This window comes from Caloenas nicobarica, chromosome 22, assembly GCF_036013445.1.
Source record: "Caloenas nicobarica isolate bCalNic1 chromosome 22, bCalNic1.hap1, whole genome shotgun sequence".
Classification (NCBI taxonomy): Eukaryota; Metazoa; Chordata; class Aves; order Columbiformes; family Columbidae; genus Caloenas; species Caloenas nicobarica.
In genome coordinates, this window is record NC_088266.1 from 1456478 (window position 1) to 1484339 (window position 27862).

The 27862-nt window shown below is 57.5% G+C and overlaps 2 protein-coding genes across 5 annotated transcripts; one reads left to right on the top strand and one right to left on the bottom strand.

Moving 5' to 3' along the window:
- Window positions 1-1486: 1486 nt before the first annotated feature.
- On the bottom strand, window positions 1487-12659 carry ALPL (alkaline phosphatase, biomineralization associated). The gene is made up of 12 exons (XM_065649891.1): window positions 12626-12659; window positions 10882-10975; window positions 10677-10796; window positions 9719-9834; window positions 8950-9124; window positions 8699-8874; window positions 7133-7276; window positions 6930-6999; window positions 5916-6050; window positions 4909-5100; window positions 3669-3788; window positions 1487-1734 (listed from the first exon to the last, which is right to left on the bottom strand). The coding sequence occupies exons 2-12, from the start codon at window positions 10940-10942 to the stop codon at window positions 1487-1489; spliced, it is 1557 nt and encodes a 518-aa protein (XP_065505963.1). The 5' UTR covers window positions 10943-10975; window positions 12626-12659.
- A 1677-nt stretch (window positions 12660-14336) lies between these two features.
- On the top strand, window positions 14337-26873 carry ECE1 (endothelin converting enzyme 1). 4 transcript variants are annotated; one of them, XM_065649887.1, is made up of 19 exons: window positions 14342-14401; window positions 17064-17144; window positions 17629-17715; window positions 18635-18776; window positions 19504-19716; window positions 21031-21155; window positions 21448-21660; window positions 21743-21934; window positions 22446-22588; window positions 22671-22785; window positions 22991-23101; window positions 23344-23442; window positions 23528-23605; window positions 24002-24105; window positions 24351-24461; window positions 24590-24657; window positions 24738-24928; window positions 25012-25107; window positions 25390-26873. In XM_065649887.1, the coding sequence occupies exons 1-19, from the start codon at window positions 14399-14401 to the stop codon at window positions 25564-25566; spliced, it is 2349 nt and encodes a 782-aa protein (XP_065505959.1). In that variant the 5' UTR covers window positions 14342-14398; the 3' UTR covers window positions 25567-26873. The 4 variants fall into 4 exon arrangements, with proteins under 4 accessions (XP_065505960.1, XP_065505959.1, XP_065505961.1 ...); XM_065649889.1 differs by lacking the exon at window positions 17064-17144 and adding an exon at window positions 17487-17548 and having other exon boundaries at window positions 14377-14401; XM_065649888.1 differs by lacking the exon at window positions 17064-17144 and having other exon boundaries at window positions 14337-14401.
- Window positions 26874-27862: the final 989 nt, after the last annotated feature.

The following is a 27862-nucleotide window of genomic DNA, read 5'->3' on the forward strand; positions in this document are numbered from 1 at the left end:
GTGGCATTTTCACATGCAAGGCACCATTTGCACGTGCACGGTGACAATTGCACACCCAAGACACTGTTTGCACACGCACGGTGGCATTTTCACATGCAAGGCACCATTTGCACGTGCACGGTGACAATTGCACACCCAAGACACTGTTTGCACACGCACGGTGGCATTTTCACATGCAAGGCACCATTTGCACGTGCACGGTGACAATTGCACACCCAAGACACTGTTTGCACACGCACGGTGGCATTTTCACATGCAAGGCACCATTTGCACGTGCACGGTGACAATTGCACACCCAAGACACTGTTTGCACACGCACGGTGGCATTTTCACATGCAAGGCACCATTTGCACGTGCACGGTGACAATTGCACACCCAAGACACTGTTTGCACACGCACGGTGGCATTTTCACATGCAAGGCACCATTTGCACGTGCACGGTGACAATTGCACACCCAAGACACTGTTTGCACACGCACGGTGGCATTTTCACATGCAAGGCACCATTTGCACGTGCATGGTGACAACTGCACACCCAAGACACTGTTTGCACACACACGGTGGCATTTTCACATGCAAGGCACCATTTGCACGTGCACAGTGACATGTGCGCACCCAAAGCACCATTCGCACACCCAAGGCACCATCTGCGCGGTGACATTTGCACACCTAAGGCACCATGTGCATGCGCACAGTGACATTTGCACGTGCATGGTGACATTTGCACGCCCAAAGCACCATTTGCACACCCAGGGCCCCTCCCCAGGCCTCAATTCCCACCCCCCCAGCCCCTTGCAAGCTGTAAAAGCCCCCTCCCCTAATTACCCCATTCCTAATTCCCCCACCCTCTAATAACCCTCCCTAATTACCAGCCCTAACGAAGCGGCATGCCGCAGCATGTGCCACCCTTTAAATCCCCTCTCCCTGCAGCCCCCAGCCCTGAAGCCCCACAGGCAGCAAATTATCTTAAACCAAAGGCTTTTTCAAGCAAAACAAATCACCCAGGAGGCTAAAAAAAAAAAAAAAAAAAAAAAAAATTAACAAGTTTTGGGGACGAATTAACCCGGTGAGTTAATTTTTTTCCCATGCATCTCCGCGTTGTTTCTGGGCGCCCACACGTGCGACGAGCCGAGCGCCGGGTCAGTCCTCAGCGCAGGGACCGCGGCCGCGGTTTTGGGCAGCGGCCCCGCGCCCTTTGGCTCCAAGGGGGGGTGCAATTTCCCCCCCCCCCCAAATCCCGCGGCGAGTTGGGGCCGGGGCAGGAACGCCGCTAATTATAGGGGAAAAAACGTGTATTTACAGAGGCAGCTCCCAGCACCAAACCACCGGCGGCTTTTTTGCTCCGCTGAGTCTTTTTTTTTTTTTTCCCTGTTGTTCCTCCTTTTTCTGGGCGCTGCTACCCACAAAAAAAAAAAAAAAAAAAAAAAAAAAAAATTAAAAAAAGGGGGGGGAGGAATGAAAAATAAATCCCCCGGCGTGGTTTGCTTTAGCGGAGGAGGAGGAGGAGGAAGGGCAGGAGCAGCGCGGCGGGCGCGGGGCGCGCGGCGGCGTTGCAGTGAGCGCGGTTGGCGCCGATGCAGGCGGCGTAGGCCATGGCGTGCGGGATGTAGTTCTGCTCGTGGACGCCGTGCAGCAGGTGGGCCATGGGCCCGCGCGCGAACACGGCCACGTCCTCCCCGCCGTGCGTCTCCTGGCGCAGCGGCACCGCGGACTGCGCCTGGTAGTCGGCGTGGGCTGGGGGGACAGGGGAGGCGGCTGTGAGCGGGGGGAACAGGAGGACATTGGGGGGAGGGGGAAAGGAGGAAATTGGGAGAGGGGGAAAAAAAGGAGGAAATTTGGAGAGGGGAAAAAAAAAAGGAGGAAATCTGGAGAGGGGAAAAAAAAGGAGAAAATTTGGAGAGGGGGAAAAAAAAGGAGAAAATTTGGAGAGGGGGAAGAAAAAAGGAGAAAATTTGGAGAGGGGGAAGAAAAAAGGAGAAAATTTGGAGAGGGGGAAGAAAAAAGGAGAAAATTTGGAGAGGGGAAAAAAAAAGGAGAAAATCTGGAGAGGGGAAAAAAAAAGGAGAAAATCTGGAGAGGGGAAAAAAAAAGGAGAAAATCTGGAGAGGGGAAAAAAAAAGGAGAAAATCTGGAGAGGGGAAAAAAAAAGGAGAAAATCTGGAGAGGGGGAAAAAAAAGGAGAAAATTTGGAGAGGGGGAAAAAAAAGGAGAAAATTTGGAGAGGGGGAAAAAAAAGGAGAAAATTTGGAGAGGGGGAAAAAAAAGGAGAAAATTTGGAGAGGGGGAAAAAAAAGGAGAAAATTTGGAGAGGGGGAAAAAAAAGGAGAAAATTTGGAGAGGGGGAAAAAAAAGGAGAAAATTTGGAGAGGGGGAAAAAAAAGGAGAAAATTTGGAGAGGGGGAAAAAAAAGGAGAAAATTTGGAGAGGGGGAAAAAACCCAACAAAACAGGAGAAAATTTGGAGAGGGGGAAAAAAAAAGGAGAAAATTTGGAGAGGGGGAAAAAAAAGGAGAAAATTTGGAGAGGGGGAAAAAAAAGGAGAAAATTTGGAGAGGGGAAAAAAACCCAACAAAACAGGAGAAAATTTGGAGAGGGGGAAAAAAAAAGGAGAAAATTTGGAGAGGGGGAAGAAAAAGGAGAAAATTTGGAGAGGGGGAAAAAAAAGGAGAAAATTTGGAGAGGGGAAAAAAACCCAACAAAACAGGAGAAAATTTGGAGAGGGGGAAAAAAAAAGGAGAAAATTGGGAGAGGGGAAAAAAAAAACAGGAGAAAATTTGGAGAGGGGGAAGAAAAAACAGGAGAAAATTTGGAGAGGGGGGGGAAAAAAAAAAAAAAAGGAGAAAATTTGGAGAGGGGGAAAAAAACAACCAACAAAACAGGAGAAAATTTGGAGAGGGGGAAGAAAAACCCAGGAGAAATTTTGGAGAGGGGGGAAAAAAAGGAGAAAATTTGGAGAGGGGGAAGAAAAAACCCAACAAAACAGGAGAAAATTTGGAGAGGGGGGGAAAAAAAAAAAAAAAACAGGAGAAAATTTGGAGAAGGAAAAAAACCCCAAAAACCAGGAGGAATTTTTGAGTTTTAAAGAGAAGAAAAAGCATACATTTTTAAAAGAAAAAAGGATAAATTTTTAAAAGAAAAAAGAGAAAGGGATAAATTGTTAAAAAAGAAAAAAAAAGATAATTTTTTAAAAAGCAAAAGAAAATAAGTTTCAAAAAGAAGAAAAAGGTAAATTTTAAAAAGAAAAGAAAGGGATAAATTTTTAAAAAGCGAAAAAATTGATACCTTTTTAAAAAGCAAAAGAAAACAATAAGTTTTAAAAAGAAAAAGAAGGATAAGTTTTAAAAGGTGGAAAAAAGGGATATATTTTTAAAAGGCAAAAAATAAAAAGGATAAATTTTAAAGGCGGAAGAAAAGAGGACGAATTTTAAAAAGCCAGAAAAAAAGAGGATCAGTTTTGAAAAGGCAAACTGAAAACAGGATAAATTTTGAAACGGCAATTTTTTTTTTTTTTTTACAAAGCCAAAATTAAGAATAGTTTTTAAAAAGCAAAAAAATAAGTTGTTGTTGTTTTTTTTTTTTTTTTAGAAGCCCAAAATATATTTTTTTTAAAGCACTACTTTTAGCCACGCGAAATTTAAAGGGGGTTTTTGCCCCCAAAACGCCACTCACCGAAATCCACGGCGGAGACGTTTTCGCGCTCGCCCGCCACGATTTTGTAGCCGGGGCCGTTGCCGTAGAGGATGGAGGTGAAGGGCTTGCGGTCCACGTCGCTCTGCATGGGGGCCAGGCCTGGCGGGGGGCACCTCAGCATGGGGACGTCCCGAGGTGTCCCCAGGGGTGTCCCCAGGGTGTCCCCGAGGTGTCCCCAGGGTATCCCTGAGGTGTCCCTGGGGTGTCCCTAAGGCTGTCCATGGGATGTCCCCAGGCTGTCCCTGGGGTGTCCCCAAGGCTGTCCCTGGGATGTCCCCAGGGTGTCCCTGGGGTGTCCCCAAGGCTGTCCCTGGGATGTCCCCAGGGTGTCCCAGGAGTGTCCCCAGGGTGTCCCTGAGGTGTTCCAGGGGTGTCCCTGAGGTGTCCCCAGGGGTGTCCCCGAGATGTCCCCAAGGTGTCCCTGGGATGTCCCCGAGGTGTCCCCAGGGTGTCCCGTCACCAACGTGTTCCAGGGGTGTCCCCAGGGTGTCACCGAGGTGTCCCCAGGGTGTCCCCAAGGGTGTCCCTGGGTGTCCCAGGAGTGTCCCCAGGGTGTCCCAGGGGTATCCCCTGAGGTGTTCCAGGGTGTCCCTGGGGTGTCCCCAAGGCTGTCCCTGAGATGTCCCCAGGGTATCCCTGAGGTGTCCCTGGGGTGTCCCCAAGGCTGTCCCTGAGATGTCCCCAGGGTATCCCTGAGGTGTCCCTGGGGTGTCCCCAAGGCTGTCCCTGAGATGTCCCCAGGGTATCCCTGAGGTGTCCCTGGGGTGTCCCCAAGGCTGTCCCTGAGATGTCCCCAGGGTGTCCCTGGGGTGTCCCCAAGGCTGTCCCTGGGATGTCCCCAGGGTGTCCCGGAGGTGTCCCCAAGAGTGTCCCCAGGGTGTCACCGAGGTGTTCCAGGGGTGTCCCTGGGATGTCCCCAGGGTGTCCCCAGGTGTCCCTGAGATGTCCCCAGGGTGTCACTGAGGTGTTCCAGGGGTGTCCCCAGGGTGTCACCGAGGTGTCTCCAGGGGTGTCCCTGAGGTGTCCCCTAAGGTGTCCCCTGAGATGTCCCAGGGTGTCCCCCGGGTGTCCCTGAGGTATCCCAGGAGTGTCCCCAGGGTGTCACCAAGGTGCCTCCATGGTGTCCCCAGGGTGTCCCCAAGGGTGTCCCCAGGATGTCACCGAGGTATTCCAGGGGTATCCCCAGGGTGTCCCCGAGGTGTCCCCGGGCAGGACTCACCGAAGATGGGGTTCCCGCGGGGGGTGTAGCCGCCGAAGGTGAAGACGTGCGAGTGGTCGGCGGTGACGACGCTGAGCGTGTCCTGCGGGGAGGTGACGCGGGTGGCCAGCCCGATGGCCCGGTCCAGCTCCACCGCCTCGTGCAGCGCCTGCTTCGCCTTCCCCTCGTGGTGCCCGTGGTCGATGCGGCCCCCTGGGCACCGGCACCGCTCGGCATCGCCCCCCGGCACCCCCTTGGCGTCCCCAGCACCCCCTTGGCGTCCTCAGCTTTGCATCCCCACATGCACCCCCATCACTCCCTTTTTTCCCTCCTTTATCCCATCCTCCATCGCTCCCTTTATCCCTTTTTTGCGCTCCCCCATCATCCCCATCTCCCCCGCTTTTTGCATGCCCAACAACCCCTTTTCTTGTACCCCCATCACATCCTTTATTCTCCCCCTTTTGCACCCACATCACCCCTTTATCCCTTTTTTGCATCCCACATCACTCCCTCTATCCCCCTTTTTTAGTGTAGCTACACACGGCCCCCTTTACCCCCCGCTTTGCATCCCCATCACCCCCTTTATTTTCTTTTGTACCTCCCCATCACCTCTTCTATCCCCCCTATTTGCCCTCCCATCACCTGCTTTATCTCCTTTTTACATCATCACCTCCTTTATCCCCCTTTTTATTTTTGTACCTCCCATCACCCCCTTTTGCACCCCCATCGCCTCCTTTATCCCCTTTTTTATGTACCTCCCATTGCCCCCCATCACCTCCTTTATCCCCTTTTTACACCCTCATCACCCTCTTTAGCCCCCTTCTTGCATCCCCTCCTCTTTCCCCTTTTATCCCCCCCCTTTTTTGCATTCCCCTCCTCTTTCCCCTTTGCAGCCCCTCTTTATCCCCCCATCACCCTCTTTACCCCCTCTTTGCATCCCCCACCACCCCCTTTACACACTCCATCACCCTCTCTACTCTCACTTTGCACCCCCATACCCCTCCCTTGCCCTCCTCTTCCCCCCCCACCTTCAACCAGGAGGAAAAACCCCCGGGGATTTTTCTGGAGCATCCTGATGGCCACAGCCACCATCTCGGTGAGGGACGGGTCCGTCTCGTTATTCCTGTCCAGCTCGTACACCATGTCACCCGGCTCGAAGAGACCTGGGGACAGTGACACTGCTGGGGACAGCCTTTCCCCACACAAAAAAAAAAAAAAAAGAAAAAAGAAGCAAGGGGGTGTGCAAATCCAGCATCTTCTCTTGCTTCTTGTGCTGGCTCAAGGGTTTCAACCTCCACCAGATCCAGGGTGATCAGGCAGGACCTGGGGGGTGCTCCCAGCCCCTCCTTATCCCCGGCGGGTACCAGCATCCCTTGGAGGTACCAGCATCCCGGGGTGGGGGGAGAACAGCAGCATCCTTGGGGGTGTAACAGCCAACAGCATCCTTTTGGGGTACCGGCATCCTTGGGGGTGTAACAGCATCTCTTTGGGGTATCAGCATCCCCAGGGGAGAACCAGGATATCCTGGCGGGGGGGTACCAGCATCCTTTTAGGGTACCAGCATTCCTTGGCGGGGTGCAGCAGCATCCTTTGGTGAGTACCAGCATCCCTTTGGGGTACCAACATCCTTGGGGGGGGGCAGTAACAGCATCTCTTGGAGGTACCAGCATCCCCAGGGTGGGTACCAGTACATTTTGGGGGGTACCAGTCAAGTTGTGGGGGTTCCAGTATCCCCAGGGTAGGGTACAAGTATATTTGGGGGTACCAGCATCCCCAGGGAGGGTACCAGTGCCTTGGCGGGGGAGGTACCAGTATCCCCAGGGTGGGTACCAGTATCCCAAGGGCGGGCACCAGTATCTTTGAGGTACCGGCATCCCCAGCATGGATGCCAGTATAATGGGGGAGTACCAGTATCCCTTTGGGGTACCAGCATCCCCAGGGGGTATCAGGCCCCTCCAGCTGCCCCAGCACCCCAGGCCAGCCCAGGGGCACCCCACAGCACCCATCTGAAGCCAGGGGCACCCTCGGGTGCCGGGGCTCACCCAGGAGGAAGTCGACGCGGCTGAGGTTGAGCGCCAGCAGGTCCCGCCGGTGCCACACGTACTTGGCGACCTGGGGACAGGCGGGTTGTCACCTCCCCATCACCTTTACCCCCCCTCCCCAAAATACCCCCCCCCCCCAGCTCAGGAATGGCTTCTCAGTGGGGTGATGCGCGTGTACCCCCCCCCGAAAATGTCCCTGTCACCTTGCCGGGGGGCTTGGCATCGTGCCACGCCTGGACGAGGTCCCTGCGGTCCAGGCGGGTGCCGCGGTGCTTGTCCTCGTGGGGATACTCCACATCGCTGGCGTTTTTGGGGAACATGTATTTCCGCCCACCGCCCAAGATCACCTGAAAAAGTGGGGGGGGGAATGATGCGTTTTTACAATTATTTTTAATTATTTCTGCTCTTTTTCCCCGCCCCTGATTCAGGTTTAACACAAGGGAAAACGGAGCAGGATGTCCAGGAAAACCCCGGCGTCGCGCATAACCCAGGCGCAAACACCCGAGGAATTTCACCTCGCTCGAAATAACCCCGAATCTCTTCCTATTAATTAAAACCCAAGGCAAAAAATAACCATTTCCAGCAGCGAATTTGGCTCTTTTACAGATTTTTTTAATATATTTTTTTTGACACCCCTGTGGGAGGGATGCTCCACATCGGGGTCCCCGCGTGAACCCGCCGGGACGGAGCCCCATCCCGCAGCTCTCGCTGTTTGCTTTGGAGCCTGGTTTATTTGGCCTCTGTTATTTATAACCAAGCAGAGATTTTTTTACGCAGGGAGATGAATTATAAAGCAGCGAAACACCGCTGCCAAAATTATTAAGCAGAAAAAAAAAAAAAAAAGGAAAAAATTGTCTTTTCCCCACTATATAATTATTTCCAGCCTGGGACAGAGTTAAAATTATATTAAAGAGAAAAAAAAACCCAGCAGAAGAGGCTATTGAAGAGCTAAATAACAGGCTGAGATGTTTTGCTTTGGGGCTATTTTGAAGGACAGAAGAGGATTTATTTACAGGGCTGAATTTCTGAGTAAATCCGCAGCGAGGGGCAGAATTTGGGGGGAAAATGGAGGGTTTTGGGTATGGGAAGTATGAGGAAGGTGGGGGCTGCTGTGGAGGGGGGCGAAGTGACATTCGGGGATCTGGTTCTGCACGTGATCGTGGTCCCAGCCCTGCGGCTGATGGGTCTTGTGGTGGGTCCGTGGGTGCTCCTGGTCCCATGTCCGCCCAACAGAACCCATGGGTGCTCCTGATCCATATCTGCTGGGGGTTCTGGCTCTGCACCCATAGGTGGTCCCAGTCTTGTATCTGCTGGGGGTTCTGGCTCTGCACCCATGGGTGGTCTTGTATCTGCTGGGGGTTCTGGCTCTGCACCCATGGGTGGTCTTGTATCTGCTGGGGGTTTTGGCTCTGCACCCATGGGTGGTCTTGTATCTGCTGGGGGTTCTGGCTCTGCACCCATGGGTGGTCTTGTATCTGCTGGGGGTTTTGGCTCTGCACCCATGGGTGGTCTTGTATCTGCTGAAGGTTCTAGCTCTGCACCCATGGGTGGTCCTGTATCTGCTGGGGGTTGTGGCTCTGCATCCTTCGGTGGTCCTGGTCCCACACAGTCCTGGCCCTGCACCCATGGGTGGTCCCAGCCCAACATCTCCTGGGGTTCTGGCTCTTCACCCACTGGTGGTCCCAGCCCTTCACCCATGGGTGCTCTTAGTCCCACGTATCTACCCATGGCCCTGTCCTCGTCCCTGGTGGCCCCGTCCCCCTCCCTACCTCGATGTCGGGGATGTTCTCCACCAGCTGCCGGGCGATGTCCTTGCAGCCGCCCTCCAGCGCGTCCGGGGGCATCTCTCCATCCGAGTACCAGTCGCGGTTGGCCGAGTGGGCGTAGGCGGCGCTGGGTGTCGCGTGGGTCACCCGCGTGGTGGTGACGATGCCCACCGCCTTGCCTGCACCACGAATTCAAGTGACGGCAGTGGGAACCCCCCCAAAACCCACCACTTTACCCCCCAGCAGCCCCTCACCTCCGTCCTTGGCCCAGCGCAGGATGGATGTCACCTCCTGGCCCTTGGTGGTGTTGCAGCGGTCGCGGGTGACGCCGGCGCTGACGCCCACGGTCCCCTCGTTGGCTTTGACGCCGCAGAGGTAGGCGGTGGCCGTGCCCGCGCTGTCGGGGACCTGCGCGTTGGTGTTGTAGGTCTTGGGGGGAGATAAACGGGTCACCATCATCATCACCAACCATCACCATCATCATCACCAACCATCACCATCGTCATCACCACCCTGTCCATCACCACCATCCCCGCCCCCCAGATCCCCTCCCCACGCTGTTTGGCCGCATCCCACTTGTGTCCCCCCTTTTTTTGCCCCTTGTCCTCCCCACTTTTGCCCCTTTCCCACAATGTGGTCGTGTGTCATCCCCTCGCTGCATTTTGACGCTTTCAGCCTTTTTTCAGCCCATTTTCCGGCAGGGAGCGAGCGAAGCCGCCACCAGCAGCATCCCCCACGGGGCGAAGGGAACCGGCGGGGAGCAGCGAGAACTTCCAATTTCATAACCAAAAAAGAAGCCTTTTGTTTGGAAAAATGAGCCCAGGAGAAGCGGGGGAGTCCTGCGGCTTCCCACGGCCCCCCCGCCCCCTCCCCGTTCCCACGGGCCGGACCCTGGCACGGCCAACAGCGCCCGCGCCAGCTCCTTCGCCCGCCCATGACCTAATTTCAGCTCCCGCCCGATGCCGCCCGCCCGGCCCTGACCTTGCGGCGGGTGTCGGGGGGTGTCCCCGGGGGGGGTCTCACCTTGGCCAAGGCGACGTAGGGGAACTTGTCCATCTCCAGGAGACTCTCCTCGCCCTTGCGGTTCTGCAGCTGCCCTTTGAGGATGCGGGCGGCCGTGACGGTGGAGACGCCCATCCCTGCCGGGGAAGCGTCACCCACCCGCCGCGGACGGGACAGCTCGGCACGCGGGGGCCCCAAACGCCCGTCACCCCAGCGACTCATCCATTGCAAACCAAAATTTATCCCAGCACCCAACTTGCTGCAAACTCAAATCGCAGCGCCCAATTTATTGCAACCCCAAATATACCCCAGCACCCAGTTTATTGCAACCTCAAATATACCCCAGCACCCAGTTTATTGCAAACCCAATTTATCACAGCACCCACTTTATCCCAGCACCAAACTCGTTGCAAACTCAATTTATTGTGGCACCCAGTTTATTGCAAACCAAGTTGATCCCAGCACCCAGTTTAGAGCAAACCCGATTTCTTGCAGCACCCCACTTATTGCAAACCAAATTTAGCCCAGCACCCAGTTCATTGCAAACACAATTTATCGCAAACTGAGTCTGCCACAGCACCCAGTTTATTGCAGCACCCAATTTTTTGCAAGCCCAGTTTTTTGCAGCACCCAGTTTCTTGCAAGCCCAGTTATCACAGCACCCAGTTTATTGCGCACCCAACTTATTGCAGCACCCACTTTAGCGCAGCACGCCATTTATTGCAAATCCAGTTTACGGTGGCACCCAATTTATTGCAGCACCCAATTTTTTGCAAATCGAATTTATTGCAGCACCCGCCTTGTTGCAAACCTGATTTACCGCAGCACCCGATTCTTTGCAGCACCCAACTTACTGCAAGCCCAGTTTACTGCAGCACCCAGTTTACTGCAAATGCAGTTTATCGCAGCACCCACAGCACCCACTTCCCCGCAGCCCCCGTCCCCTGCAGCCCCCACCCCGGGCGGGTGCCCCTCTCACCGTCGCCCAGGAACAGGATGAGGTTCTTGGCCACGTTCTGGTTGAGGCGCTGGAGCCGCAGGGCCTCCCGCAGCGTCTGCTGCGCCTGCCCCCGCCAGAACTCGGGGTCCTTCTCCCTCTCTGCGAGGGAAAAAGAAAAAACAGGGCTCCATAGCACCCAACAGCACCCATTTTTGGGGTGCAGGCCCCCCCAAACCTCACGTACCGGGGATCAGGGATGGCGCGCAGAGTGGGGCGAGGAGGAGGAGGAGGAGGAGAGCCTTCATCCCGGTGCTGCGCGGGCGCTGGATGGGAGAGAGCTGCGGGGGGGCACCCGCCCCGTGCCTCAGTTTCCCCACCGAGACCTTCGGCCCTGGGCTCGGCCAAGTGAGGACGGGAGGGAAATGTCCCCTCCCTGCGCGGTCACCAGTGTGACCCCCTGGGGATGTGCCAGCTCGCCCTCACCGGCGCCATGAGGCGCCACCTCGCTGGCATCGACGCAGGGCTGGGGACGGTGGCATGTCCCCAACGTGTGTGTGGCACAGGGGGGGTCTCTGTCACACGGCTGAGTCCCCATCGTGTGTCCCTGTCCCCATTGCATGGCCATGTCCCCATCACAGCTGGGTCCCCATTGCACGTCGGGGTCCCTGTCACATGGCTGTGTCCCCATCGCATGGCCCTGTCCCCATCGCTTGGCCATGTCCCCATCACACGCCTGTGTCCCCCTTTGCACACCCGTGTCCCATCCCGTGTGTCCCCCTCCCATGCCCATGTCCCCACTGCATGCCCGTGTCCCCATCACGTGTGCCCCCATCTCACGCCCATGTCCCTGTTGCACATCTGTGTCCCATCGCACGCCCATGTTCCCACCGCATGTCCATGTCCCCACTGCGTGTCAGTGTCCCCACTGCACCTCCATGTCCCCGTTGGACACGTCCCCGCTGCACACCCCTGTCCCCATCGTACACCTGTGTCCCCATCGTGTGTCCACGTCCCCATCGCGCTCCCATGTCCCTGGTGCATGTCTGTCCCCGTTGCACGCCCACCACACACCCACCTCCCCATCACAACTCCATGTCCTTGCCGTGTGTCCCCATTGCACAGTCGTGTCCCCACCACAAGCCTTTGTCCCCACTGCGCACCCATGTCCCTGTTCCACATCCATGTCCCCATCACAGCCCCATGTCCCCATTGCACCCCCTTGGCCCCATTGCACACCCATGTCCCTGTTGCACGCCCATGTCCCCATCACACATTTATGTCCCTGTTACACACTTGTGTCCCCATCACACCCCCATGTCCCCGTTGCACCCCCATGTCCCCACTTCATGTCCATGTCCCCATCACACCCCCATGTCCCCGTTGCACTCCCTTGACCCCACTGCACACATATTTCCCTGTTGCACGCCCATGTCCCCATCACACATTTATGTCCCTGTTACACACTTGTGTCCCCATCACACCCCCATGTCCCCGTTGCACACCCATGTCCCCACTTCATGTCCATGTCCCCATCACACCCCCATGCCCCCATTGCACCCCCTTGGCCCCATTGCACACATATGTCCCTGTTGCACACCCATGCCCCTGTTGCACACCCATGTCCCCATCACACATTTATGTCCTTGTTGCACACTTGTGTCCTCATCACACCCCCATGTCCCCGTTGCACACCCATGTCCCCATTGCACACATATGTCCCTGTTGCACACCCATGTCCCTGTTGCACGCCCATGTCCCCATCACACCCCTGTGTCCCCATCGCACCCCTGTGTCCCCATCGCACCCCCGTGTCTCCACCACACCCCCACGTCCCTGTTGCGCCCCCGTGTCCCCACCACATGCCCATGTCCCCAGCACACCCCACGTCCCCATCACACCCCCCGCTCCCCGCAGGGTCCCCCCGCTCCCCGGCGGTGGCAGCGGTGGCCCCGGGGGGGTCCTTCCCGGCGGGGGGGGGACACACGTACCGGCACAAACTTGGGTCCCGACACCCACGTCCCTGCTGGGCGGCGGGAGGAGGCCGGGCCGGGGGCAGCGAGCCCTTAAATCCCCCCGCACCGGCCTTCGCCTCCTCCTCCTCCTCCCCTTCCTCCACCCTCCCCCCGCGAACAGCGCGGGGCGGGGGGGGGGGCGAGGGGGAGCAAAAGCACCAAACTGGGCTTACTGGTGCCCTCTGCCGGGTCTGACTGGGAGGACTGGGAGGACTGGGGTGCGACGGAGTGTGGCTGTGGGTGCTGAGCATTTCCCGCCCCCCGCCCGGGGGTGCACCCCTGCTGGGGTGGGGGCGGTGTGTGTTTTACCGCATTTTGCATTATTTTCACCCAAAACGTGCCAGCGACTCGGGAGTGTGTTTGGGGTGGGGGTGATGGAGACGGGGGGGGGTGTCCGTGCCTCAGTTTCCCCGCGCAGGCTCCTGCTGCAGCCCACGAGCGCGCCCGGCCTGAACGGGCTTTCCTGTAGGTCCTACGGTAAACAAAGCTCCGTGACAAGGGCAGGAGGGCGATGCCCTCCCCTGCCTCAGTTTCCCCATCGCGGGGGATCGTGGAGCCGTGGGTGGCTTCCCAGAAGGTGGCGGTGGAAGCCCAAAAATCCACTCCCTGAAAACTTGGGGGTGCCGCCAAGGGCGCCCCGACACCGCCCCGACACCACGGGGACGGGCACGGCTCCTGCACCCCCCAATCCCTCCGGCCCCTCTTCGCCCACCCCCTTTGCACCCCCCCCAGGGCTTTCCCAGCCGAGCCGTTTGCAGCCCCACGCATGACACGAGTGTGTCGGTGCTCAGCCCGCCAGTGGCACGGGGACCGGGGGGTGCCACCGTGTCCCCCCCATCCCTCACACTCTGGGTAGCTGGGGGTGGCTGGCGGTGATGAAAAGCTCATTAAAAAGCTCGTTAGCCCCGCCAGGGAACGCTGTGAGCCGTGGAACCCCTCGCTGCAAGGCACAGCGTGCACAGGCTGGACCCCAAAACCCTGCGAGGGGCTGGTAACACCCGGGGTGGGGGCGAGGGTGCAGTCAGGGGAGCACGCTTGCACACTTACAAGCATGCACGACTGCACGCTTGCACGCTCATAAGTATGCAATATTGCACGCTTGCACACTTACCAGCATGCACAATTACACGCTTGCGTGCCCATAAGCAAGCACAATTGCATGCTTGCAAAATTGCAGGCTTGCACGGTTGGGTGCCTGCACACTTGCACAATCGTGTGCTTGTATGCTTGCACGATTGCAGGCTTGCACACGATTGTGCGTTTGCACGCTTGCACACTCGCCCGTGCGCATGCTTGTACAATCACACGCGTGCCCCCTTGCACGAGTGCGCGCTTGGCCGCCGGCAAAGCCGCCCGCTCGCACAAGCGCGGGCTTGCACAAGTGCACGCTTGCACGTTTGCACGACCGCCCGCTTGCAGCGTCGGGCGCTCGCAACGCCGTGTGCTTGCACACTCGCAAACCGCTCGCACGCTCCCAGCAGAAACGCCGCGTCCTTCGAAGCGAGTGAGCCGCACTGATTTATCCGGGAGATCCTTTGAGGAGGCGGCGGGAACACACTGCGGACCCCCAACCCGGGTCTGGTCCCTCTCCCGAAAGGGTTAAAGGAGGCGGGCGAGCAAGCCCGTCCCCCCGCGGCCCCATTGGTGTCCCGGCCCCGGTCCAGCCCCGCTCGGCTCCCTCCGCAGGCCGCGGCGGGACCGGACGGGCCGGGCCGGGGCTCGGCGGGCGCTGCCCCGGCGGGGGCGGCCATGGTGAGTGGGGACCCCGGCACCCCAAAGCTGGGGCTGGGCGGCGATGGGGCATTTGGCTGGACCGGGGCGCGGGGAGACGCGGCTCCCGGGGGACCCCCCGTTGCACCCCCGAGGGATCCCCCATTGCACCCTCGAGGGACCCCCATGAGACCCCCATTGCGCCCCTGTGGGACCCCCATGCACCCCAAGGGAACCCCCATTTTACCCCCTCATAGGACCTCCCTGCACCCCCAAAGGAACCCCGATTGCACCCCCGTGGGACCGCCCCTGCACCCCCGTGGGATCCTCCATTGCACCCCCAAAGGATCCCCCTGCACCCCCCAAGGAAACCCCCGTTGCCCTCCCATAGCACCCCAAGGAACCCCCATTTCCTCTCCATGGGACCCCCCCCTGCATCCCCAAGGAACCCCCCATAGCAGCCCAACGCACCCCCAGGGGATCCCTCTGTACCCCCAAGGAAACCCCAATTGCCCCCCCATAGCACCCCCATGCACCCCGAGGGACCCCCCGTTTCCCCTCCAAGGGACCCCCCATGGAGCCCCAATGCACCCCCGAGGGACCCGCATCGCACCCTGGGTGCCCCCCCTGCCCATGTGGGGGGACCCCAAAGTGGGTGCCCCCCCAGCACCCAGCCCTTGACCCGAACCTGCACCAGCTTTCCCTCTGCAAATAGAGGGGTACAGGGGTGCCCCCCCAGCACCCACTTTGGGCAGGTTTTTTGCAAACTGGCTCCTCCCTCCCCCCCTTTTATTTATTTTTTTTTTACAAACTTTAACCCTTTTTTGCTCCTTTTTAAGCTTTTTTTCCTCCTTTATATTTTTAATTCATCTGCAGCCGGCGCTCCCTGCAAAACTGGGTGCCCACTCCCCCCTCTCCAGCACCCCTAATTAATACCAGAGGCCCCTAATTAACACTGGGGGTTGCTAATTACACCCTGGGCATCCTTATTAAAATCCTGAGCCTCGGTGGGTGCTGCCTCCAGCCTGGGGAGGTGCAGGGGGCACCCATGGGTGCTGGGGGGCGCGGGGTGGGCGCAGCCGGGCCCGGTGGAGGTTTAGGGGTGCGGGGCTGATTGGGGGGGGTCAGGATGAAATTGGGGGGGCGGCCGGGTTGGGGGGAAGCGGGTGAAACGCCATCGCCTGCGAAAGCGGCCGCGCTGGCTCCGAAATGGCGCCCGGGCGGGAATTGAAAGCGGCCGGTGATGGGTTTGGGGTGCCCCAAAACCGGGGCGAGGGGCCCCCCAGGAAGGGGGGGGCAGCAGGGTTTGGGGTGCCCCCCCAGGACTTTCCGTGGGGCGCACAGGCTCCAAGCACGTGGGGTTTATTGTTTATAAAGCCAATTTGGGAGAAAAACAGGCGATTTAAGGCCGTGCGAAGAGTTTTGTAAGTTATAAAGAGGGTGAACAAACCTTTGGGTGGGGGGTTAAAATGTGGGTGCCCCCCTTGCACCCTTGGGTGTCCCCCACCCCGTTGGAGCGGGGGAAATGCTCTTTTTTTGGTGGTTTAATTAAACAACAGAGGTGGGGGCGGGGAGAAGGAACCAAAACCACCTGGTTTTGACCCAAAAGAGAAACGGTCCCACTTGGCGAGCTGGGGAGCAGCGAGAGGTACGGAGCAGCCACGGGGAAAGTGGGGGCTGCGGCTGCTAAAAATATTTTCCGGACCAAATTTCCCCCAAATTAAGGGTCGAGGGGGTTGATCCTGGTGCCCCCGGGGGAGTTTAAACTCAACTTGGATTTTCTGGTGTCTAAACCAGGATTAAGCCAGTGCATCCCTAGCGCAAGGAGAAAAAGTAGGTTTTTAATTCTTTCTTTTTCCCTTTTTCCTGCTGTTTTCGGGCTGGGGGAGGCAGGTGGGGTGGGGGATTGCTGGAAAAAAAAAAAAAAAAAGGTGAATTTCCTCAGGAAATGGAGTGAAAGTCTTGGCCGAAAGCTGGGACTCCAGGAATTTGATGTTTTGGAGTCAGGGGGGATTTGTGCCGGAGCTGCAAATTTCAGCCACGTGCAAAGTGCAAAAATAAGGGGGGGAAAAGTGAAAGGAGATGGAAAAACAAAACCAAAAAAATCAGGTTTCAGCAGCGATAAAATCTTGCAGTTAAAGCTTTTTCCCTCTGCGGTTCGCAGGCTCAAGGAGGGCACCCGGGGGAGGTTTTGGGGCTGGAAATGGAGCTTTTTGCACAACTGAGGAGGGAAACTGCCTTTTTTTTTAACCCTTTTTCCTCCCCAGGTGGGTTTTTGTGGCTTAATGAAACCCAGGCTGCGACTGGGGAGAGGCTGGGATTCGTTATTAATTATGCAAAGGGTTGTGCGATTGGGGAGGCTGTTCTGGGGGGCTGAGAACGGCACCGGGGGAAACTGAGGCACGGCCGGGCTGGGTTGGCATTGGCTCAGTGTCTCTTTGGGGACGATGGCAGCGGGACGGGGACACTGGATGGGTGCACCCCCGAGGGTGAAGGGATGTGACCGGTGCCGCTCGGCCCGGCGGTGTCGGAGGTTTTTGGGGTGCTCAGCCCCTCCGTGGTTGTTTTTCCCGGCTGGGGGACAATCCGGCTGGGGGACAATCCGCTGGGTGACGGGGCCGTGCCAGGGGGAAGGAAACGGCGGCACGATAAGGGCCGGCTGCCAACCCACGAGGTTTCCCCTTGTTTTTCTGCCGGGGATGAGATAAGAGCCGGGCACCGGCAGGAGATAACGCCCGGGGGGACGAGGAGCCGGGAGGGAGCCCGTCGGCAGCCGAAAATCAAGGTGCCGTCGCCTTTGGGTGCTCGGAGGGACCGCACGGGGTGTTTTGGGGTGCGCAGGGTTCACAGATAGGGTGTGGGGTGAGAGCGAGACGGTAGTTTGGGGTGAAACGCCAATTTTTTCTGCTACCAGCCGTTCTCAGGTCCCTGGCACTGGGGGTCCCTGGCACCAGGGGGTCCCTCTCCCCGTTTCGCGTCGCGGAGCCGGTGGAGGAGGACCCGGCGTTATTCCAGACCGGGGGGAGGTTGCACAACGTGGCCCCGGGGGAGAGCGAGGCGGGTTCGGGCTGCGCTCAGCGTTTGGCTCCCTTCGCTTTTTCATAACCTTCCTCCGGCGTTTGTTCAGAGCTTTGCTACCCCGGAGCCATTCGGGATTTAGCTCCCCGGAGGAGGAGGCGGCTTTAGAGGGTGCGTGTTCCTTCCTCGTCCTCCTCCTCTTCCTCCACCCTTTGCCGCTCAGCTCCCTTTGCCGATCTCCCCCCGCGCAGATGTCGACCTACAAGCGGGCGACGCTGGACGACGAAGACCCCCTGGACTCCATCGGCGAAGGCGATGGGTACCCCAACGGCTTCCAGGTAGGGCTTCACGTGTGTTTCTAGGGGAAAAAAAACGGGGATTTTAGGTCTTGGTGAGCAGCAAAGGGTTTTGTGCCCAGGACCAGCTTTTCCGTGGGGCAAAGTCCGGTGTGGGCAGAGCCGCGTTGGCTCCCGCTGCCCTTTGCTCCCTCCCGGGGGCCGGATCCTGCTCGGTTGTTTGCACCGCCCCAGCACCCAGATTTTCTGCTGCCCGAACCTCTTCCCGGTGCGACCGGGGCGAGCAATTATCACAGCGGTGGGAGTTTTGTCCCTGCACAAAAGGGGATTAGGTTAATTCCTCCTCGGGCAGCAGGAAAGCGGCTTAAAAAAGGCCAAGGGTGGTGAGAAAAAAACCCCACGGTTGCCAGTGTCCGGCCTCGCCAGGAAAGATTTGAGGCTGGAGTGATGTTCTCGGTGTTGGTCCCGCTCCCTGCCCCTTTGGGCTCTGCCCAGAGTGGTGTTTTCAGCCCCGAAAATCAGGGCTCCTCTGTGTTTTCGCTTTGCACGGTGGGGCCGTCTCTGCTCGCCGTTGCATCGGGATGTTTCCTGGGGATGTTTTTCGGCGGAGCGGGAGTATCCTGTGACGGCACTTCCCACTGTCACCGTGTCCCCCACCCTGTCCCGGTGCTGCTGGTGGGGACGGGGACGGCCGGGGGGTCCCAGCCGTGCTCCAGGAGGGGCTGGGGGTGGCACAGGGTAGCAGGTGAGCCTGCCGAAACGCTCGCCCCGCTCCCTTTCCTGCCATTGTGCCGCCCTTCCTGGCCGGTTCCTGGAAGGCAGCTGCCGCCTTTCCCAGCCCGAACCGCGCCGGAGCCCTCGCCGGGGGCCAAATTTATGCCATTGGGCTGGAGGGAGCAAAATGGGGGATGCGTCGGTGGGTTTTTGTGCCGGTGGGGAAACGATGTTGCTTTTTCCGCAGGTGAATTTCCGCGGGTCGCGGAGCAGCCCCGGGTGCTGGGCTGAGCGGACGCGGGCGGAGAAGCGGCTGGTGGTGCTGGTGGGGGTGCTGGCGGGGGTGCTGGTGGCCTGTCTGCTGGGGCTGCTCTTCCAGTACAGAGCCCGTAAGTCTTCACACCGCGCTGGGATCCTACACCTTTGATCGGGGTGGGTTCCTGGGGGGTTTCCTGGGATGGGATGCTGGGGCACAGGACAGGATGGTCACCTCCATCCCTTGCCCCAGGGTGTCAAGCACTGGAACAGGCTGCCCAGGGCAGTGCTGGAGTCACCATCCCTGGAGGGGTTGGACAGACGGAGATGAGGTTCTCAGGACATGGGTCAGTGCCAGGGGTGGGGAACGGTTGGACTTGATGAGCTTGAGGGGCTTTTCCAACCAAAATGATTCTCTGATTTGATGCTTGAGCACAGGATGGGATGCTTGAGCACAGGATGGGATGCTCACCCGCATCCTTCACCCCAGGTTGGGATGGTCGGGTGTGGGGTGGGATGCTCGGGCATGGGGTGGGATATTTGCCCACATCCTTTGTTGTGAGGCAGGATGGAGGAGGTGAGCCCATCATTCCATCATAGCAAGCAATAAGATGAGGAAACGGCCTCAAGTTGCACCAGGGGAGGTTGAGGTTGGATGTGGGGAACAATTTCTTCCCCAAAGGGCTGTGGGGCATTGGAACAGGCTGCCCAGGGCAGTGCTGGAGTCACCGTCCCTGGAGGGGTTGGACAGACGGACATGAGGTTCTCAGGACATGGGGCAGTACCAGGGGTGGGGAGCGGTTGGACTCGATGATCTTGAGGGGCTTTTCCAACCAAGATGATTCTGTGATTCCCACCCAGGGCCACCCGCCGTGTGCCTGTCAGAATCCTGCATCTCCGTCACCAGCTCCATCCTCAGCTCGCTGGACCGGGCGGTGAATCCCTGCGAGGACTTTTTTGGCTACGCCTGCGGGGGCTGGATCAAGGCCAACCCCCTCCCCGACGGCCACTCGCGCTGGGGCACCTTCAACAACCTCTGGGAGCACAACCAGGCCATCATGAAGCATCTGCTGGGTGAGTATGGGGGGGATGATGGGAACCCCATGGCACCGAGGAGCCCCGTTGGGTCTGGGGCTGCTGGGGGGACATAAGGTTGGACTGAACCCCAGCGTCAAAACCAATCGGTGACGCACGCGCTGCGTGGACATTGGGAAATGGGCCCTGGCTGCCTTCGCTCTCCTGGATGCCCCTGGGATTTTTGACTGCGGTGTTGAAGCTTTTTGGTGCCAAGTAGGGGAAGGGTCTTGGCCTCGGCTCTGCGAACCCCATGGAGACGTTCCCAGCTCTGAAATTCAGGATTTGCACCCCAGACTGCATGTGGCATCCCAGGATCACCCCAAGGATCTGGGGTTTTCCTCCTGCTATAGCTTCCAGCCTTTGCGAGCAACTTTTTTGGGGGGGCTGGCTGCCAATCTGGCCATTTTTGGGGGCCAAAACTCTCCCAGCAGAGGGAGGATCCCACACTCAGCCCCTGCGTGCGAACACCGAAGCCAGGGCGACTTATCCGAGCAACCGGCAGGGACGGTTTGTTCAAGCTTTGAGCAAACAACTGGCTCCTTATCAGCACTTTCCACTGCGCCGGGGCTTGATTATCTGAAAAGAGAAGGTTTGGGAAGAGCAGCGTTGTTTGGGAGCAGGGGGGTGGTGCGGGAACGGCTTCATCCCCGGCTCTTCCCGCAGAAATCTGGCGCTGGTTTTACCGGGAGAAGGGACTGGGCCTCCAGCCAAGCGGTCGCATTCGGCATTTCCTTGAATTCCTCTGAGCCGAGGGACCTTTAGTTAATAAAACCACACAGCTGGGAAGCCAAAGGTGCAAGCTGTGTTATGAGGAAAATAAAAAAAAGAAAGAAACAGCACCCTCTGGGGATGCAGAATTTTAGAGGCGGGGGGAAATAAAAGGATGATTTTGGAGGCAGAGGAGAAAAATGAGTTTATTGTTCCTTCATGCAGCAATAAATAACACAGGGCTGGGGAGAACCAGCACGGGGGCAAGGGCAGCGCAGGGGGCTGGATGATGCTGGGAACATCAGAGCTGCTGGAAAAAATGCTTTTTGTTTGTTTGTTTTTCTTACTTTATCTTTCTGCTCCAAAGAGCCAGAGCTGTCGCTGCGGGTGGGAGAGGAGATGGGGGCAGGAGGCTGGGAAGGGCTGGGGGCCATGGGATGCACAACCCTCGGGGCCTTTTTGGAGCCTGGCTGTGACAAATGGGGCTGAATGTTTCTCAGGTGGAAGGGTGGGGGGTCTGGTGTGCAGCGGTAGCCCCCATGGTGGGGTGGATGCCCATCCCTGGGGACCCTCCCCGTGAGCCCCCATGGGTTTCTTGTGCAGAAAACACCACGGCCAACGTGTCGAGCGAGGCGGAGCGCAAGGCGCAGCGGTATTACCAAGCCTGCATGAACGAGAGCAAGATCGAGGAGCTGCGTGCCACCCCACTCGTGGAGCTCATCCAAAAGGTTCGTCCCCTTCTTTGCAGAAAAACAGTCTTTCCCCTGCAAAATGAGGGAAAAACTCACTTATGGGCAGTCCTGGCACCCTTCAGACCCCATGCCTGGGAAGGAGCATCCCCCAGGGCAGGCGGGCAGTGAGAGGCAGGGATTTACGGGATTTACAGGATTTATAGGCAGGTCTGGCCTTTCCTGAGTGTTTTAGCCCCATTGCAAGATGTTTTCCCCCAGAATGTGGGCATATTTAAGCAATTCCAGGTGGTTGTTCCTTACCCAAAAGCCAGCTGCTGTCTGTCCCCAGCTGGGTGGCTGGAACATCACAGGTCCCTGGGCCGGTGACAACTTCAACGCGACGCTGCGGGAGGTGACAGCGCATTACCGCACCTCGCCCTTCTTCTCCGTCTACGTCAGCGCCGACTCCAAAAACTCCAACAGCAACGTCATCCAGGTGGATCAGTCAGGGCTGGGCCTGCCGTCGCGGGATTATTACCTGAACAAGACGGAGAACGAGAAGGTAAGGTTATCGGGGGAGATCTGGCTTTACCGCGAAGGTGCCATGGGTGGGTGGCACCCACCGCGATGATCCCACCACGTAGGTGCTCGCCGGGTACCTGAACTACATGGTGCAGCTGGGGATGTTCCTGGGAGGCACCGACGAGGAGTCGACGCGGCAGCAGATGCAGCAGATCTTGGATTTTGAGACGGCGTTGGCCAACATCACCATCCCGCAGGAGAAGCACCGGGACGAGGAGGTCATCTACCATAAAATGACGGCTGGAGACCTGAAGGTAGGGATGGGCTTGGCCAACCTCAGCGCTCCGCCGGGGTTTGCAAAGCGGGGTGGAGGGATGGAGGTGACGTGGTTCTTCTGAGAAAGCCTCACACTGGCCAATGCCACGTGGGAAGCTCTTGTGCAAGAGCTTGGCCCGTGTCCTCCTTGGGGAAATCCCACCCTGACCCGTTCCTCCCAGTCCCGGGCCACCCCCAGGGCCGGCGGCCATCCTGCCGCGGCGCTGTCGCTGCTCCAGCTGCGCACGTCAGCTCGGTCACCTCCCCATGTCCCCAAAGGGGCCTTAATGGGTTGTGTCAACATGTTTTGACACCCGCCCCACTTTCTTTTCCGTTGCGGGAGGAAATTGTTTACTCCCCTCTGACCTTTGGGGGATGCTGCTGCGATGGGAACCAGCCTCTGCAAAATCAGCTGAATCCTTCAAACGGGGGCTGATGCGGCTGCTTCTAGCTTGGGAAGCGGCTGTTCCTCCCATTTTTGGGGCTGTAGCAGCAGTGCGGCTTTTGCAGGAGCTGGCACCAGCCGTGGACTGGATGCCCTTCCTTTCCACGGTCTTCTACCCCGTGGAGCTCAACGAGTCGGAGCCCGTCGTGGTCTACGCCAAGGAGTACCTGGAGCAGGTCTCAGACCTCATCCTGGCCACTGATAAATGGTGAGAACCCCCAGCCCGCACAGGGGGATGCCCGGGGGGGCCGGCGTGTCCTGCTGTCCCCACTCACCACCTCTCGCCGCAGCCTCCTCAACAACTACATGATCTGGAACCTGGTGCGAAAAACCAGCCCCTTCCTCGACCAGCGCTTCCAGGATGCTGAGGAAAAATTCATGGAAGTGATGTATGGGACAAAGAAGGTGAGGGGGGAGCCCCCAGCTCCCCCAAATCGCTGTTAGAACCGTGACAGGTTTTTGAGAAAAGTCACCATCATGTCACGTCCAAATAAGAGAGATGTGGGGCAGGTTTTGGGGTGGCAGCTCTGGCGGACCCCACCTCCCAGGAGTGGGAATGTGGGGGGCTCTGGCCGTGCCCCCACCCACGGCCACCTCCTGTCCCACGCAGACCTGCCTCCCGCGCTGGAAGTTCTGCATCAGCGACACAGACAACAACCTGGGCTTCGCGCTGGGGGCCATGTTCGTCAAGGCCACCTTCGCTGAGGACAGCAAGCAGGTGGTACGTCCCCAAGCGAGCAGCGTGTGAGCCACCACCACGGTGGATAATTGGGCTAGCCAATATTTGGCTGCCAATGTCTGCCCAACTTTGTCCACTGTACATCTCCGCTCAGTGGGTTTTTCACTGCTCCACATGCCGTATCGGCATCCCGGCCTCTTCCTCAACGGCGCGAAGGCTCCTTGGACTCTCCGGGTGGGACGCCGCCTCTCCGGGCTGACACTGTGCCATCTTGTTTTGTTTAGGCAGAGGAAATGATTGCGGAGATTAAAACAGCCTTCAAGGAAAGCCTGGAGACGCTGCAGTGGATGGATGAGGAGACGAGGAAATCGGCCAAAGAGAAGGTGAGGAGGTGATGATGGAGGGCGCTGGAGCCCATCCTTCCATCCCTGGCACCAACAGCACTTTGGGTCTTGTCACCCCCCCCAGGCAGATGCCATCTACAACATGATCGGTTACCCCAAGTTCATCATGGACCCTAAGGAACTGGATAAAGTCTTTAATGACGTGAGTTGGTCAGATGTCCCCTGGGTCTCCTGTTCCCCCCTCCACTAGCATACACAGGACACGCGCCCACCACCATGGGCTCAGGGCAGCCTTGAGCCCTAGAGTTCTTCCAGAAAGGTCTCACCGGTGTCCTTGGCCCTTCTCTGGTGGCTTCCTGGAGAGCGGCAGGCCAGTCTTGGGGTGGTTGGGACTTGGGATCTCTGCATGGGAAGAGGAGGAGCCATTTTCCATAACTGTGATTCATCACCCTCCCAAGACTCCGCAGATGTTGGAGAAACAAGAGCAGTTGTAACTCAGCTGGCTCTGAGACTCAAATGTGACCATGGAACATGACCGTGAAGGGAGGAGAGAGGCTGGGCGATCACGCTGTGCCTCTCACACCTTGCTTTTTTGCAGTATGAGGCCACGTCCGACCTCTACTTTGAGAACGTCATGCAGTTCTACAACTTCTCGGCCAGGGTCACCGCCGACCAGCTCCGCAAACCGCCAAACCGGGACCAGTAAGTCCTCGGCTCCGCTTCCTTGTTACACTTATCAGTTGGACTCAATGATCTTGAGAGTCTCTTCCAACTAAATGATTCTGTGAATATCACAGTATCTGGAATTTGGTGTCCACCAGACCACGCTGGGCTTGGGGAGTTAAATTTGGGCTGATGGCTTTGCACCAATAAGAAGCAGATGGTGTTGGGGTGAACATTGTTGATGGGTTTGTGCTGCCATGTTGGCCCTGTCCGTGTCCCCCCAGGTGGAGCATGACCCCTCCGACGGTCAACGCCTACTACTCTCCGACCAAGAACGAGATCGTCTTCCCCGCTGGTATCCTCCAGGCCCCTTTTTATGCCCGCTCATCTCCCAAGTAAGAGCCTCAGGAAAGCGGGCAGGGCAGGATTCCCTAATTTCCTCCCATCCCAAAGTTTGAGGCCACATTCCATGGCTGTGGGGAGCAGCGGCTGCTCTTTAAATCTCAGCATCGCCCTCCTGCAGGTCACTGAATTTTGGTGGGATCGGCATGGTGGTGGGCCACGAGTTGACGCACGCCTTCGATGACCAAGGTATGGCCAGGGACAGGTGGGTTGGCTGCTGCTGGGGTGGCCGTTGAGGTGACAGAAAGACCCACTGTGGTTTTTGGCAGGACGGGAATACGATAAGGATGGCAACCTGCGTCCCTGGTGGAAGAACTCCTCGGTGGAGGCCTTCAAGCGGCAGACGGAGTGTATGGTGGAGCAGTACGGCAACTACACGGTCAACGGCGAGGCCATCAACGGCAAGCACACCCTCGGGGAGAACATCGCGGACAACGGGGGCCTCAAGGCTGCCTACCGGGTAGGTGGGGTAGGTGTGACGGGTGGCACAGGGCGGTGGGATCGGTGTTGTCCCCTGAGCCCGCTGTGCTCCCTGGTCTCCAGGCGTATCAAAACTGGCTGAAAAAGAACGGCGAGGAGGAAACGCTGCCAACCCTTGGCCTCACCAACCACCAGCTCTTCTTCGTCGGCTTCGCCCAGGTAGGTCGCTCGGTGGTGGGCAGTGAGGATGGACACACAGGGGCGTGTTTTTTGGGGTGCCCAGATGGTGGTGAGAGGGTGTGATGGCAAAACTGAGGTCCCAGGGATGCTGCGTGGTGGGCGGAGAACTAAATCAGGGTGGTGCTGATTAAAAAGCAGGACAAACCCAGCGCTTGAGCTGCGTTGGTGCCCGTTGCACAAGCAGGGAGGTCTGATTCGGCACCGAGCAGGGTCTGGCGGTTGCGGACGCCGGCACTTGCGTCTCTCGCCCTCCGGTTGCAGGTGTGGTGCTCGGTTCGCACGCCGGAGAGCTCGCACGAGGGACTCATCACCGACCCCCACAGCCCCTCACGTTTCCGCGTCATCGGCACCGTCTCAAACTCCCGGGAGTTCGCGGAGCATTTTGGCTGCCCCCTCGGCTCCCCCATGAATCCCCCCAAAAAATGCGAAGTCTGGTGATGGGCGGGCGCCCGAGGGAACCGGCTGCCGTTTGTTTCATCTTCCACCGACGGCTGAATTTCCCTGGTCGTTTCGAGATGCTCAAACCACTTCTCCGTGCAACAAACTGCCCAGATCTCAGCTGGAGCGTCCCAAATATCGTCCGAGGTTTGATCCACTGTGAAAACGCCTCATCCTCTCACTCGTTTGTGAAACGACTTCGATTTGGGGGTCTCTTCTTTCCCACCACGTGCATCCATGGGCACTGCCCCGAATTTACACACGCAAAGCAGCAGCCTGACTCCCACCCTGGCAAAATGCCTCTTTTTCGGAGGCGATAAAGGGAATGCCGGGACGCCGGGGGGTTTGGCTGTGCGTCTGAATACACCGACGTACCCTCCTCTCTCCAAAGATACGCACATGAGGATAGAAAAGATTTTAAGATATATTTTTTTTTCGAGGCGAGGGGAAAAATATATATATATATATATATATATATATTTTTCATGTGTTGTGGAGTACACTGGAAAATTTCAGGGAAAATGCATTTAAAAGCCTTTTTTTAGTCAAAGATTAGTATATTTATTATTAATTTTTTTTTGTTTTTTACTCGGTGCAGCTGTAGGTGCAGCATCCTGTGGTGACAGTCCCGTGGCTCGGGAAGCTGGTTGGGGCAGTCGGGGATGTGGATCCCGGGTTTCTCCGGGAGGGACCGTCCTTGGAGGAGAAATTGGGGAAAACGGGGAAATTTGGGACCGGGCTGGAGGATGCCGCAGGTCCCAGAAAGGCTGCGACTCCTGGGATTAGCTTTAATTTCGGGGCGCAAAGGGAAAAGTTGACGTGCCAAAGATGTCACTGAGGCGGTGACGGTGTGGGTGAAGCGCCCGGTTGTCCCTCCTGTCTCCTCTGAAGTGAGGTCGGCCACAATTTTCCAGCAAAAAGCTTCCCCAGACAAGCGCAGGCGGTTCCTGCCGCCGCTTCGCTCACCACTGTACCTGGCCCGGGAAACTGCAAACCCCAAAATCGCCACGCGGCCCCAAACCTCCGTCCCTCCGGTGCAAGATCTGGCCAGGATGGGGGCGAGGGCCTTTCTTAAAGGTTGTTTTTTTTTTTTTAATCTTCCTTTTGCAGTTCTGAGAGGAAAGCACTGATGGTAGCTCAGGTGCTGCGTGTTGTCCTGCGTGGCACCTCCTTGCTCTAGACGGAAAGCAAAGATGTAAAGGGATTTTTAATATTTATATGTAAAAGGTGGGATGGGCGGGATTTTTTTGTAACTATTTTTTCACCATGCACGTGGGGCTTATCGTAATTGAAATAAATACTTTTTACTGGGTCTGGAACTGCTCACGACTTGTGGGGTTTTTTTCTGATAGCGGGAAGAGTCTTGTGTCCCCGTTCATGTGGATGAGCCAGTCCCATGCTGACAAAACTGAGTCAAAGGGGCTTTTCCCAGCCTGCGCTTGGCATCTGCCGCCTCTCTCGGAGGCTAAAACCAGGTTTTTGTGCCCAAAAGCCTCACTCTTGCTGTAGGGGGGTGTTTTCTTCCCCCTCTACGCCATATCCCTGGCAGGGAGGTCGTTCCTGGCTGCTTTTTCTTCTTCCCGGGTGAGTTTTTGGCTGCGTTCAGATCCAGCAGGACGGGCCCTGCGCATGTTCCTCTCCAAACGTCCTTATTTTTAGCTCGGTGATGCCGGCTGGACGCTGCCAGCTCGGTAATGCGGGCCAGCGCTTGCTCCCCAGCGGATGGATGCCCTGTGGTTTCCATCGGGCTTGCCCAAAAACGTGAGGCAGGACCTGGACCGCAGGCACCTCGGAGGGCTGACAGCCACAAAGCAACGTGCTGGGCGCTCGATCATTATTTAGCCTGGGCTCGTTAGTGAGGGCTGGATTTGGGCCGCGGCCTCCTGGTTTTGCTCCATCAGGAGGGAGTTTTTTTGAAATCCAGAGCATTTTCGCTGCCAGGATGCGCAGGACTGAGCCAGCAGCGATGTGGATGTTGCATAAATAAGACTTAACATTTCCGTTTTACTCTTTTTACTATTTATTTTTTCTCACCCAGATTGAATCGAAACATAATTGGTGTGCTTGCTTTCCGCTCGGTGCAAGGCCCTGCAGAGCTGGGAGACCAGCCGTGGCCGTTGTTTTCCCCGGGATCCGGCTGGAAACGATGGCACAAACCCGCAGAGGGCGGTGGAACCGAGAAAATCACTGTCTGGCTCTCCCTTTTGAGCTGGCAGGAGTGAGCGACGCCACCGGCGCGGTGCCTTGGCCTGGATTTGGCCCTGCGTGTTTAAAAAGCGGTGAAGTGCCTGCGCTG

Excerpts from the sequence above, each read along its gene's own strand:
- ALPL (XM_065649891.1), bottom strand. The coding sequence starts at position 10,942 with ATGAAGGCTCTCCTCCTCCTCCTCCTCCTCGCCCCACTCTGCGCGCCA. Across the intron at positions 7,277-8,698 it reads AGAACATCCCCGACATCGAG|GTGATCTTGGGCGGTGGGCG; the intron begins GTAGGGAGGGGG and ends CCACTTTTTCAG. Across the intron at positions 7,000-7,132 it reads ATGCCAAGCCCCCCGGCAAG|GTCGCCAAGTACGTGTGGCA; the intron begins GTGACAGGGACA and ends GCCTGTCCCCAG.
- ECE1 (XM_065649887.1), top strand. Across the intron at positions 18,777-19,503 it reads GCTCTTCCAGTACAGAGCCC|GGCCACCCGCCGTGTGCCTG; the intron begins GTAAGTCTTCAC and ends ATTCCCACCCAG. Across the intron at positions 22,786-22,990 it reads TGATGTATGGGACAAAGAAG|ACCTGCCTCCCGCGCTGGAA; the intron begins GTGAGGGGGGAG and ends TGTCCCACGCAG.